This window comes from Miniopterus schreibersii, assembly GCF_964146895.1.
Source record: "Miniopterus schreibersii genome assembly, chromosome: 1".
NCBI lineage: Eukaryota > Metazoa > Chordata > Mammalia > Chiroptera > Miniopteridae > Miniopterus > Miniopterus schreibersii.
In genome coordinates this window covers 40,119,999-40,134,042 of record NC_138101.1, presented here as the reverse complement: position 1 = coordinate 40,134,042, position 14,044 = coordinate 40,119,999, and the positions used below count along the sequence as shown (strand labels likewise).

Genomic DNA, 14,044 nt, shown 5'->3' with positions numbered 1-14,044 from the left:
TCTGCACGTGGCTTTTCTTAATTAAACTCACAACAATCTTGTGACAAAGGTACTGAGAGTTATCACCACTTTGCGTGAGAGAGAAACGAGGCTTGGAGAGAGAAATAACTTCCCAAGCTTACGGAGCCAACAGGAGCTGAGCGGGGATTTGGCTCTAGAGCCTGCACCCGACCCCTGCCTGACCCTGTTTCCTGAAAAGAGGGCCCTGCGAGGACCAGGAGCTGACCTGACCCCAGTGAATGACGGGGACGTGCCTGCGCCTCTCGGGGCAAGTCAGGGGATCCCTCTGCGGCTCTGTTCCCCCGTCTGTAAAATGAAGACATGCACTGCGTGTCCTCTAGGCCGCTGCGCGCTCTCGGTCCAGCATCCTGAAGCGCACTAGCTGTGCAGTGCTAGCAGGAGGAACTTCAAGGTAGCTGGAGGAAGAACTTTAAATTAGCTGTGGAAGTCCAAAATTCACCCTTGACTTCTGTGACTCGGGGCAAGTCATTTAACCTCTCCAGTTATTATTTGCCTCACTTCAAGTTTTGTGTGTTTTTTTTAATATTGTCAGTAGCTACAAAATGTGTAACATAGCACATAAATATAAAGCACTATCCTATTGTCGTAAATAAATTTTATAGCACTGAAATTATGGACTTAAGTAATTGTGATAAATTAGCTTTTCACTCTTTTCTCCTCATTATTTAAAACGCCTAGAGTGCAATATTTTAAGGTAATCCTTATTTGTAGTATGTTTAAATGGGGGGTGGGAGAATGGAGAGAGAAAGAGGGAGAAGAGAGACGTAACCTCCAAGTTTCCATTTACATGCGAGAAGAGTAGAGAATGCCCCCAAAAAGGCATGCGCCCCTGTAAAGAGAGGGGAAATGTACCCACTAGGACACTAATAACCTTTAGTAAAAAGCAGCAGTGGAACATACACTGACTCCTCTGCAGTTTGACAAAGTTAATGATTAAAAGTTCCTTGATTTGTCCCACTTTCCCCAAGGCATCTGTTTACCGTGATATTGATATTATTTTACCTCTGTGGGCCAAGGATGACTGTCCTTGCTTCTGTACAGAGATTAATGATTGATTTGTTCATAGTCAGGGTGCTAGTAAAAGGGAATTGGTGACTCTTGGCTGCCATTTTCTGGGCAACCGGCAGGAAAGGGGCGCTGCAGGGCTTGCCGCGGGGAAATGACGAGGGTCCTGGTCCTCCTGCTCGCTGTGGGGCTCGCCCGTGCTCTCGAGAGAGGTAAGGCGTCCGGGGCTGGGGCCGTTTCCAAGAACGCTTACTGGTCTCATTTTCTGTCACCACTTTAAAAATATATATATACAGAAGGTGAAAAACAGAAGAATTGGTGAATATGTTGGGGAGAAAAGAAAGTACCCAAAAGGGGTTAATGGGAGCTGCAGTGTAGCATAGGGCTCTCAAGCGGGATGGCCAAGAAGGCAAGGTAATCTCGCGAAAGAAAGAAAGAAAAATTATATAGTTTGTCAATTACCCTTCCCTGCTCTTCTGATAACCAAGACCTGGGAGAATGTTTTGAAATTAGAATCTTTTTAAAAACTTGATTTGAGGGAGAGAGAGAGAGAGACCGTTGTGTTTTCCACGTCTTGTGCGTTCAGTGGTTGATTCTTGTGTGTGCCCTGATCAGAGGTTGAACTTGCCACCTGGGTGTATCAGGAGGACACTAACCAACGGAGCTACCCAGCAAGGGCAAAATTAGGGTCTTTTTAGTTGTTAAGAGATAATGCAAATGGAGCCTGTGATCCATCACTGAGCATTTTTTCATACTTCAAATATTTATTGCCACTGAGAGCCTAATATACAGTATCAATGATGCATGAGGTCAGCTGAGATTTCTTTGAGTCTCTTAAAGGAATCCTGTACAGGTAATATTTAAAAATGCATTGTAGTTTCTAAAATATCCCACATAAAAGAAATTAATAGCTATGAAACATGATTATTAAAAGATAATTGAACTCTATTTTGTTAAGATTTTTCTTCAAATAGTGTCTTCATCTTTTAGCAATGTTTAAAAATGTTTTTAAATGATACAAGTTAAAATTATGGAAAATTCCCAAGATGAAAAATCTATAATCAGTGTCAATTTACTTTTCTGGATGATGCCTTAATGCTTCTAAGGGAACCTGCATTCATCTGGCTTTAAAAAATTAATTTTCATTTGGTGCTGTCAGTCTCACCCAAGCCATACATTAATATTCATATTAGTAATGCATTTAACCTGTGGGATAAAATGTGTATAGCCCGGGAATTATTGGTATTAAATGTGACATGAATAATCTTACTCCTGACATTCTATTTACATTCACTTTTCCTTGATCTTACTTTCATCATTCAAATTATTTAAAATTTTGTCTCATTCACCAATAGATTCTTAAGTAAGCTATGGGTCTTTGTGTAAGACTACAAAGTCTGAGATATACTGGTGTATAAATGAGTAAAATAAATTGTGTCTCTTATGAGACCTCTAAGTAGGCCAAGACCCAAGAAACCCTGAAAGCTTACTCCATTGCCCAAGGGTTTCCCTGGAGTAGATCTGAACCTGAAAACTCCTACTGAAGCAGGTTTCCATCAGGGTGTTCAAAACACCAGAAGGTCCAGTAATGGCGGGGTCCTGGAATTATATGTGGGACATGAGTCATCACGTTGGACTGCTGACTCAGGAAGTGTCATTGCCTTCACCTCAAAGAGTTACAGTGTCTTTGGAAGAATAACAGAGTATTCTGCAACCTCTATTTCAACATCCTTCAGCATTCCCTGACTCTGATGAAATGGATGCTAAAAACCTCAAGTCAGTTCACTTGAAGGTCTAGATTTCCCAATGAACTCCAAGTCACCCAGGTGCCATAGGTCTCATGATATTCCCTGAGGCACATAAAATACGTTTGTAAGTAATAAATGTTCCATATTTGCGAATAGTGGCCCTGACCCACCCATCCTCTATTCGATAATAGCCGAGTATGACCCAAACACCAAGTCAGTGATGAACCTGGAAGCTAGACGTGTGCTCTCTTGGTGGGACTTTGCAAAGTATATGGATTAAAGGAGCTGAGAGAACCTCGGATGGTGCGGGGCTGGCTACAGCTGCAGTTCTCTCTGCCTGTCACTGTTCTAGACAGCTAACTGACCACCCGCAGCCTTTGTCTAGAGCACCTTTCCTACAGTGTATTTCCCTCAAGACTCACCTTGGAAAAAGGTTGCTATGGCCAAACACGTTTAAGAAATAAGCCACACATTAGTCCTTCTTGGTTGGTTCGCAATCAATGCCTTTGTTTTCCTAAAGGTTCTGAGAAGTCCTACAAGAAAGAAACCTTACTTACCCAGCGTTTCCCAAACCTATTGGCTTTCCCTAAATTGCCTATATCCTATGGAAGCGTTCTTTGGACAACTCAAGTCACCCAGGTCTAAAGCGGCTACTGCTGGAGCTCAGCATGAGCATCGCTCCAGTTAGGCCCACCTCTCGACCCCACAGCACTGGGGACGCAGTTCACACGCCCTTCTGTACACCCGGGGAGAGACGGGCTCACCAAATATGCCAGCTCTACTCCCGGAAACCAAAAGACAGTGTTTGCCGATCGCTGCCACTTGGCTTCTTTCCCCAGGGCTGAGATGAATGTAGCGCTGATCTACAATGCGTCTTCCCCTCTTCCCCCAAAAACAAGCAACAAAGGCTATACGCTTGCCAAGGAAATGGTGCTAACAGGAAACAAATCATTGCCGTTTGTAAGAGCTGTTGGCAAGAACAGGATATTTACTATGAACATTTTCGTTTTTGCTTTAAGCACTTCATTCTTAGCATATGTATTTTTACTAAGTATAATACCAAACAGAAAAAAGTGTCCTTTGGGTTCCTGGGTAAGCTATATTTTTCCTTCTTCCACTTGCCTGTCAAAACAGCCCTAGATAGTGTGGGTTAGCTCGACCTCCCAACCCACCACGGAACCACCCACTTCTTTTTCCTACAAGTTGCCTTTAGTCTGACCCAGGAGCACAGCTGTGCCGAATGCCAGAGAGGAGTAATTTAGGATAAGTAGATGTCCTCTCTATTTTCCCAAATATCTTCACAAACTCTCTGCAAAGCCTACATGATGGTTGTTGAGGTGACAGAGAATGCGAGAACTGCATGAGAAGAAGACACCCAAGTACAGATCTCAAAGCGAGTTTCCAGCAAAAGGAGCGCAGGTGCCACAGTCCTGGCCAGGAGCACGCATGGTCTGATCCAAGCTCACAGAGAAGCCGCGCAGAAGCAGGAGGCTCAGCCAAGAGGGAAGGAGCTGAAGCCAGAGAAGCGCCTGGCTTGACCATCACACGCAAGGTCACCTGCCGGGAACCTGGCAGCAACGTCACACCTCGCTGCGGGCCCGCCGGGTGGCTCGCCCTGTGCGCGTGGATGGGCACACGTGCGCACACTCTTTAACGGGCACAAGATTAACCTTGGGGAAGGAGGTGAAGAAATCCTTAAAAAGAACTGATTACCCTCTCCCGCACCTCAGCCCCTCACGCCTTTATTCCGCCCACTGCTCTCCTTCTCTGCGCTTCCCCCGCCGCCTGGCCCCAGCCGCCCCGGGCCCCCCACTCCTCGCCCTGCCCGGCCCCAGCCGCCCGGCCCCCCCACTCCTCACCCCCCCTCTTCTGCCTGCGGTCTCGGCGCCAGCCCCTCCCTCCCCTGGACCGCTGACCCGACGTCCGCAGGGCTCCTCCTGGCCTCCTCCAGGCATCAGGTCCAGGTTCGCGCACACAGAAGGCACCCTTGACCAGCCTGTCTGGAAGAGCCCTACCCCGTGTTCTCCTCCACCCCCTTACCATGCTTTATTTTTACTTTTTAGCACTCGCATTGTTACCCTGTCACCAGCTGCTCATTGTTTATAGTAACGAATGACAATGTAGAACGTAAACTATAGAATTTTGGCTGAACCAGATTTTTACGCCAGTCAGTTGGGTTTACAGTGTTACCTGTGAGACAAGGTTATCACTGCTTTGCTTCCTTTACTTGAGATGTCTCAAATAAAAGTTTTCACTAGAGACCAAGTGTAAGAGAAATAACCAGTCACTAAGACCAGGGGAACTGAGTGAAATTCACGCTGCCTCCTAGTACCACCCACCTGGGCCACACACCGGTCACCATTATCCCGTAACACTGGCTCTGCCTCCGAAAGCCCCTTTTTTCCGGACACCATCATATCTGAATCACTTACGTTCAGTCCTGTAGATCCTTCTTGGATTTTTAAATTCATTCAAATGATCCATCTTCAAGCATTTCCACACTCTATAAATGTCAGCCTTGAAACGGACCAGCCTGTACAGAGCATCCTACTGTAGAAACCTCCTCGGCACCCCTTTCTCTCTCCTTTACCTCCGGCAGGTGCCTGCGCTCCAGGCCTGTGGACACCACCCTCAAACCTGTGTTTCCACTACCTCTCCGTACACTGTCCCTATCCGGCCTTGCTCCCCGTTACCTGGCTATTGTAATGGCCTCCTAACCTAATCCTCACCTCCTGTCCCTTGCCCAACAAATTCATATTATTAAGAAGTAATAAAAAAACTTGACACGATATGATAAACAGAGTCCATAAATGAATTGATTATATTTTTTAAAATCAGGAATACTATTGTGAGATTAATGAAATGATGGGGTTCAGTGTGTGCGGCTGGCTGATAGGATTCCAGGGGTCAGGCTGCCTGATACAAACCCACCCCAAGTCTAGTCTCTGTTCAGAGTCACCCGATGACGGGTGTGACCTCCGGCTTAAATACTGATGTGTGTGGTAAGTAGGATGAGGGCCCTCCAAAAATGTCCACATCCTAATGCCCAGAAACCATGAATAGGTTAGTTACATGGCAAAAGTGACTTAAAGTTGCAGATGGGATAAAGGTTGCTAATCAGCTGACCTTAAAGTAGAAAAATAACCTAGATTATCTGTGGGACCAATGTAACCACGAGGGCCTGTAAGGTGGAGGTGGAAAACGGAAGAGATATGACTGAAGAAAAAAGTCACAGAGAAATGCAAAGTCGCTGGCTTAGAAGATGGAAGTAGGGGCCTGCGGCTGGCGGGGTCTTCCTGAAGGAAAGGAGCGTTGAGTCCAGGCATCTCACAGCTGATAGACAGACCACCAGCTGTATTGGCCAGATCCGGGGAGAGCTGGCCAGGAGACGATCGGGTACATATTAACTAATTTCTCTGCTTCTGGGACGTTTTCTGTGTCTACCTTGACATCCATATTCCTCTGAACAGAAATAATTTAGCCCATCACCACAGAGAAGGATTGGAGGCAATCCACATCTGTATCACAAGGATATATAAACCCTAATGCTATGTGTTATCACCAGGTTTTACTATAAGAAGAGGTGCTGATATTTACTGAGTGTTTACATGTCAGGCAGGAGTGTACTAAGCGTTTTTATATAGATAACGCGTTTCATACAACAGTCTTATGAGGGCACTAATCTTAAATCCAAGATTCGTCTTCCTTGACACAGCTCTGAGTTGGTCATTTCTCTCCATGAATATATTTTAGCAGGTAACCCATTGCCTTAAAAAATAACTGAAACTCCGACTGTCATGTCCTTCTGAGGTTAAGTCCCATATTCCAATGCCATTGGACTGCTCAATCTCTAGACGTGACTTGGGATTTTCCAGCTGCAGATACATTTCCGCGCTGTCCTTCTACTTAAAATCCCTTCCCTAATTTATTTTCTCCCGTTGGAGTGTCCTCCCCATCACTCGCGGTCCACCTCAAGGAAGGGCTCCTTTCCTGAAAATTCCACAGTGCTCCGTTTCAGGCTCTCCTGTGGCAATGGCCCCACTGGTGCTGCAGACTTCTCCCTGCGCTCGGCCCGCCTTCCCTGAAGCACCGGCGCCTTTTGAGCCTTCTCCTGCATGGCACCGTGTTCCCGGTACACGGTCAACAGAGATTCGGCTCATGCGTATGCACAACAGGGGCCACAAACCAAATCAATTTAGCCAATCATAGCAACTGACAAATATTTGCTGTTTCTTGTGAAGGGGGAGGCACTGTTCTAAGCATTTCACGTATATTAACCAAGTCAGTCCTCACAACAATCCTATGAGTACAACTGTCTCCACTTTACAAGCGAGAAGCTGAGGAGCAGCCGAGAGGCCGAGCAGCTTGCCCTCGGCCTCACCATCAGCAGCGTCAAATCCAGGCGGCCTGGATCCAGACCGCATCCCCAAGTCATGATAAAATTGTCTCCCGTGGGTATGTTTTCTCTGGCCTTCATAGTTTGGGCCAGAAAAGTGTCTTTAAAGTTTAACCTCCCTTGTCAGCATTTTCAAATCTAAAGATTTCACACAAAAATCCAGCTTTCTAGCTTCTCCAGAGGAGACGTGGCAATTGAGCCAAATTTCCGCATGGCAACAATGACCTGGGGCTGAATTATGACTGCCCCCCTCAGACGAGAACCACAGGGACACCGGGCATTTTCCCTTCTTCACTTGGGCAAGTGTCAGCTCGCACAGTTCCTAGATCCTACGGGCGCTCGGGCTCGCCATCCTTGGGGTCTTAGAGAGGGTCTATAAGTCTTCAGTTTCTCACTGGAATTTAGTAATTAGAAAACTGTATTCCATTAAGGAAAACAATGTTCGTGAGCACTTCAGCATAGCAATTACGTACTATAGAGCTGGTTTGGCCTTTTAAAAGTTTATACAAATAGTTTTATTAATAAGAGAAAAGAATGATCACTAATATTTAAAAAGGAAGTTTCTGTTTACAAAATAATGCTATTTATGGTAACCCATTGGACTTAAAAATGCATGTAAATGGTTTAAGACATAAAACGTGTGAAAATGGAGACAGGTAGTGGTAAATATATATAATCTGGCCTTGCCACTGGATTAACTGGATAAATGGAAATCATGCCATTTTAATAGCCATTGGGAGGTGTGGATTGATAGAAAAAGAAAGTCATTTATATCAAATATTTTCTGAATTATTGTAATCAAGAGATAGAGTGCAGACCCTGGCGGGGCAGCCCCGCTGGTTAGAGCATCGGCCCAATACCCCGAGGTTGCGGGCTCGGTCCCCGGTCAGGGCGCACGCAAATCGACCAATGATGCGTGAGTGAGCGGAACAGCCAATCCATGCTGCTCGCCCTCTGCCTCTGTCTCTCTCTCCCTCCTTCCCTCTCTCTCTCTAAAATCAGTCAATATAGAAAAAAATTCTTTTTAAAAGGACAGAAAAAGAGAGTCTGTGACTAGCCAATGAAGCAGAATCACTACCTCCTGTTTCCATCAGCTCAGATGTACACAATATGAAAACACGACTTATTTCTTTATTCCTTAGGAAGAAATAAGGCCATTCCTTGTTTCTTCAGATTTTATAATAAACACTTAGTGAACTGGCTTTTGGAAAATGCGTGTGCGCCCAGAATTGTGCCAGGCTCACAGGACCTAAGAATATGATCTTTGCACTATAAAGGAATTTCAGGAATTTTTATAGAAAATGAGACAATTTTGCTTAAAGGAAACAGCTAGTATTGGCTGGATTTCTGGGATCTATTAGCGACGCCTAGTGAGCAGTGCTGCACGTCGCTGTCTACACAAAGACCAAAGCACTAGACCGGGACTTTCCGCCTACCTGCTCCCCTTCTCTTCGCTTGCTTTAATGATCCTTGCAAGCTTGCTTCAGAAAAGGGAACATCGCCCTGGCCAGGGTGGCCCAGTGGCTGGGCATCGCCCTGTAACCGAGAGGTTGCTGCTTGAGTCCCGGTCGTGCTCGGCATGGAGGCACAGTCCCCGCCAGGAGACAGGGGCGAGCCGGAGGCCGCAGATGGATGCTTCGCTCTCACATCGATGTTTCTCTCCCCCTCTCCCTTCCTCTCTCTCTAAAAGTCAATAAAAAATCTTTAAAAAGAAAAAATAAAGGGGATATTAAGAAGAAGAATTAATTTATAATTACCAGTCCTGGAAAAGTTAAGACTTCAGAAGGGTAGGAATAATAAACTTTCAATACCATAAACAGAATATTACTCAGTTCTAATAGAGTAAATCTCAAACCCACAGATAAAATATGCTCAAAAAGCTAATGCTGTTTATTTGGATATTAACACAACTTTCCATAAAAACAGTTCATACACAGAGACAAAGTTCTTAAAGTGACACACAGAAATGTGTAGTAAATATTGGAACTGCAAGGGGATAACTACAAATCATAGGGTTTCTGTGACTGAGATAATACATAAAATATTTAGAACAGGACCTGCCTAATTGTTGGTACCCAGAGGTGACCCATTATCCTGATATTATTTACTCTCCTATGGCTTTAAAAACGAAGCCCTGCGATGCATTCCAAGTTTCCAAGTCAGGATGGAAACTCGCCCATCCCGAAGGTGGGAGCGGGAAATTGCCCCCTTAGTTTCAGCCCTGCGAGCGCATTTGTGGACGACGGGGTGCCCAGCTTATGAAGGGCGCGGGAGGCGGGGTGAGAGGCCTGGAGGGAGAAGCCTCCTCGGGGACTGTGCTGAGGGTGTCATCTGTACAGGCTACTACCTGTGGGGAGCCCAAAGACATTAGTTTGAGTGACTAGCAGGCCACTGTGGCAACTGTGGTTTCTGGGCAATTAACCCATTTATTCTATGTCTTCTACTGTTTTAAATTTCAAGATCTGAGAAAAAGGCCCCATTTGTTCCACTGTTGGCATACTAAGAGGTACATTTCCTTTCTTATTGAGTAGTTCATTTGTAGATGGCATGTGACCTCTAGATTTAGTATTAAAAGAATTGAATTTCTTCCCATTGATTTAAACTCAGAAAATTGCACACCTGCCTGCAAACATCAATACCAATACGAAAAACCAGATTAACGCTTCATATAATGATGAAAAACATCAATGGAGGTGAAACCAAAATAAAAAGGCTGAAAATGGAATAAAGGTTAACTTGATTACTACTTCTTCATTGACAGTGTTTCTAGGGATACATGTATAATTATCTTTAGCTCCAATAATCAGGTCAGCTTCCTAAACCAGCCCAGCAATGTTTAATTTCTCAAATAAAACCATTACTTGGCAATCACCAATATCCTGTCTGACTGTTCTGAACAAGCAAAAAGTACACTTAAAGCTTAAAACAAAAAAAGCAAAAACAAATATACTGACCTTTTCTGACACAGATGAGCCTGTCTGTGTAGAACAGAAATAAAAATGCCAAAGAAATGAAATTGCAAAAATATAAAATGCCCAACAGAGTTCTGAAACCCCATGATTCTTCAGCACAAAATTGGAAAACAGCAACTTAAGACAATTCCTAGCTTTCTGTATCAGCATGTATTCAATTCTATGTTATTTGGGGTCCTAGTGTACAAACGCTTTTCTAGGGGACCAAGTTGCTATAGAGGAAGATTATAACAACAATACTTAAAGCATTCGAAATACCTTTTTCAGTAAAGTTTGTACCAAGACAGTGAGCATCTGATTGTGTGTCCCCAATAGATTAGAAGTTCCATGAGAGCAGGGATGTGTCTGTTTCGCTCTCTATTTGTACATTCAATACTGAACCCGGTGCCTGGCACAGAGTAAATCTTTTAGGCATGTCTGTTGCGTGCATGAGTGAATATTGTCAGCTGTGTTGTGAGAGGGGAGCATGGAGCACTAAAGATTTTCTGAAAGTAAATCTAATTTCTTTTTTAAAAAATCCAGAATTAGACATGACTTACAGGAATGTTTCACAACACAGATAGAAATGAGACATGCTATTGCAAAAGCAAAAATTCTGTTCATGAAATTTGTAAACATTTAGTGCTGAGAGGTCACTGTGTGAAAAAGATTTCCCCCATGTCACTGAGATTATGCCAATATTTACTGGGGCCATGTCAAAGTCCAGATTGCCCTCTTTATAACCACATGGCACATTAAAGAACCGACTGAGTCATTTGCAGTTCATTCAAGGCAGAATTTAATTATATGAGTCAAAGTAGGCTCAACTGGAATGAAAAAACTTTTATTAGGCAGTACTCCATGGACTAGAAATCAATTTGTAATAATCACACTGCAAATTAACTTCAGTATTTGTTGTTTTGTGGAAGATGAGAAGATGATTAACATATTTGCCTAGCCTTATAAGCTGTGTATGTTCTCTTTGGGTAAATGAATAAATAAAATTGTTTAAATCAGAACTATATTTCGAGTCATCCGCCTGAAAGATACATGGCGCAACATCTTCCTCTGCAGGTCGGTTTTGTAAGAGCGGTTTTACTGTTTTATATTTTAATTCTGAATTTTCCCAGTGCTTCCCTTCTGGGTTTCCTCCTTGCTTCTGTCGTACCCAAGGTTGAGTGTTCCAGCAAAAACGGTTTCAAAGCCATTTTAAGTCTTATGTAATCAATCTAGTTCTCTATTTTTCTCAAATAAGCTTACACTCTAGCTGAAGCACTAGTGAAGGCCTGTGGATTCTGATGCACTTCCATGCAAACACAAGCAGCTGATTTCATTAAAGCTGTTCAACAAGAGATAATCTGCAGTGGCCACTGATACAACATTCACATGTACTCACACATTCCTGTAACACTGAATAAAAACTACTTCTTTGCTGAAGTGAGAAATCTGAACCTGAAAGGCTAGAAACAAATCATTTGTGAAAATGTTCATCAGAGGTACCCATTTGAATGCAGGCTCTCACTTTGAATATTGAGTAGTCACACAAAAAATTAATAAAAATAATCTCTGCAGTTGTATAGGGAGGCTTTATTAAACAAAATTAGCTCCTATGCATTAAAAAGAGAAAGAGCTATTTTTTCTAAACATAGTAAGCTTTGGGGGAAAAGGGTTCCATATAGTTTCTTACTGCTTCTAAAAGGAACTATTTTGTAATCCCTGAGAAGTGATCTTAAACATCAAGAAGATACAATCCTGTCTAGAATCAGGAATCTTTCATATGTATGGTTATTTAAGCTCCACTTGAATATCTCCAGTGACTTAACAAACTCACTGCTCTAGGAAGCTGTTCATCGTTTCAGGTAGTGTTTGGCCGTGGCTACAGCCAAGTTCTCCCACTGAACCAGAATCTCCTGCCAGCCGTGTTCTCAGCTCGGCCCTTGAGGCCTCATAAAACCACCCTGTAGACACCCTGAGGTTACAGCTCTTCATTATAGGAAGACAGCTCTACCTAAGTCTTTCCCCTCTCTGTCGTACTCTCAGTCCCACAGAGCACCATTAATGATTAACGGAAACTTTCTGCCTTATTTTGACCTTTTGAAACCATGACGGTCTCCAACCTTGTAAACTAGTCAATAAATTCCAGGAGGTTTGCTCGAGTTGAAGGTTCGCAGATAGAAGAGAGGTTTGCTGCGAGCGCCGTTTCGTACTCCACTGACCAGTAGCTTCCCCTGTGCTATCTAGTTTCCAAGACAATGTGTGATTCTGATGGTATTTAAGTTGGGCCCTTATTACAAAGTGCTGCTTAAGAGTGTCTTTGTCCTTAATTCTGACCTTGTCATCTCAACACTATGCTTTGAGTTGTCTACCTGGAAGATACAAGGGGCTACAGCTTCCTCTACAGGGAGTTTTCACCAATAAATCTAACAAATCCTACTGAGAATCTTTTTTAAAAGAAGAAAAAAAAACCCCTCTCTAGCCTGTATCCAACCATCATCCTTCATTCCAAACCATAAAACAAAGATTTCTACCTCATTGATGTCAAGTTGCTCTTCCACAGAACAGTAACTGTCGGGAGGTAAGGACATTTGGGGTGTTAAACGGTATGAGAGCAACTGCCGCCACCTGAGATGGATTTCCTACTATTTAAAGCCAGGAAGATAGGTCACTAAGAGTTAAAACCACATATTTCAGAACAGAAACTGAGCCATTTATATATTTCTTACATTTTTTTTGAAAGATAGAGCACCATAAAGTGTCAGAAAATGTCCTGGACGTATTTGCATAAACGACATATCAGGGAAGAACACCGGCCTACCTTCCAGGCGCCACCCACCGCGCAGGGAGTAGGTGTGTTGAACAGTGGGTCTCACGAACAATAGAAAACTCATCTCCTCCTGAGCAAACTAGTTCCTCCCAATCTCTTGAGTGGACTGAAAAGTAGGTTCTATGATTTTTCTGTTCACTCGCAAATAAAAGGCCTTCTGGTCCCTTTGAACCTCGAAATAACCACCTCACAACAGTCATGGGAATATCTGCTTCATTTAATAGGCAAAAATTTGTAAATTTGCCCAGCTGGTGTGGCTCAGCGGTTGAGCATTGACCTAGGAGATCAGGGTTTGATTCCCCAGTCAGGGCACATGCCCAGGTTGCAGGCTTGATCCCCAGTGGGGGGCGTGCAGGAGGCAGCTGATCAATGCCTCTCATCATTGATCTTTCTCTCTCTCTCTCCCTCTCCCCCTCCCTAAAAAAAATCAATAAAAACATATTTTAAAATATATATATTTTTTAATTTAATAAATTTGCTTAAAGGTGAAGCTATGCCCCAAGACCAGGCCCCTGTCTGCCCTGTTGCCTGTGGTGTGAAAGGGAGACGCGTACACTTCCCTGTTTCCCTCTGCTGCTCTATTCCTCTTGCTCCCACTCTCTCGGCTGCTTTTGGTTCCTCAGACACAGGGAACGATGAAGCCAGCAGGAGAGGTAAGAGCAGGAAAAGCTAATTCAGCGGGCAGCTTAGTGAGTTCGTGTGGTTTCCTCTGGTTGTGGGAGGTGTTCAATGTTGACATTTTCTTCGTGGCTTCTCTGGAGATCTTTCTCATAACCTCTGAGGATCTCTCACATCCAGTTGGCACCTCAAAACTTCCTTTGGCCCTGATTTTCAGACTTGCACAGAGATATCCCATTGTTGGCAGCCCACTGTCCTCTAGATAGACCTTTGGGGGGAGGGAGGCACTTAAGACAACTCCCGGCCAGCTTGCTCTCCTGCTTGATCGACATCAGGTCCACAAGCTGAAGCGCACCTTCCCACTCACATGTTTCCTAGTGCGTTGCCCTAGGCCACTGAACCACCCCCCAAGCCTTTAGCTTTCCTAGTCTGAATCAGACACCTGCCCATTGAACCCCACATTACAGGGGTCACCTACCAA

General features: G+C 44.0%; 1 protein-coding gene across 1 annotated transcript in view; it reads left to right on the top strand.

Moving 5' to 3' along the window:
• The first annotated feature begins 1,130 nt into the window (after positions 1-1,130).
• GC (GC vitamin D binding protein) overlaps positions 1,131-14,044 on the top strand; it is a 33,145-nt gene continuing 20,231 nt past the window's right edge. The window contains exon 1 of the mRNA XM_081148421.1: positions 1,131-1,238. Coding sequence (XP_081004547.1) covers positions 1,181-1,238 — 58 coding nt within the window. The 5' untranslated portion in view covers positions 1,131-1,180. The remainder of the gene's footprint in view (positions 1,239-14,044) is intronic.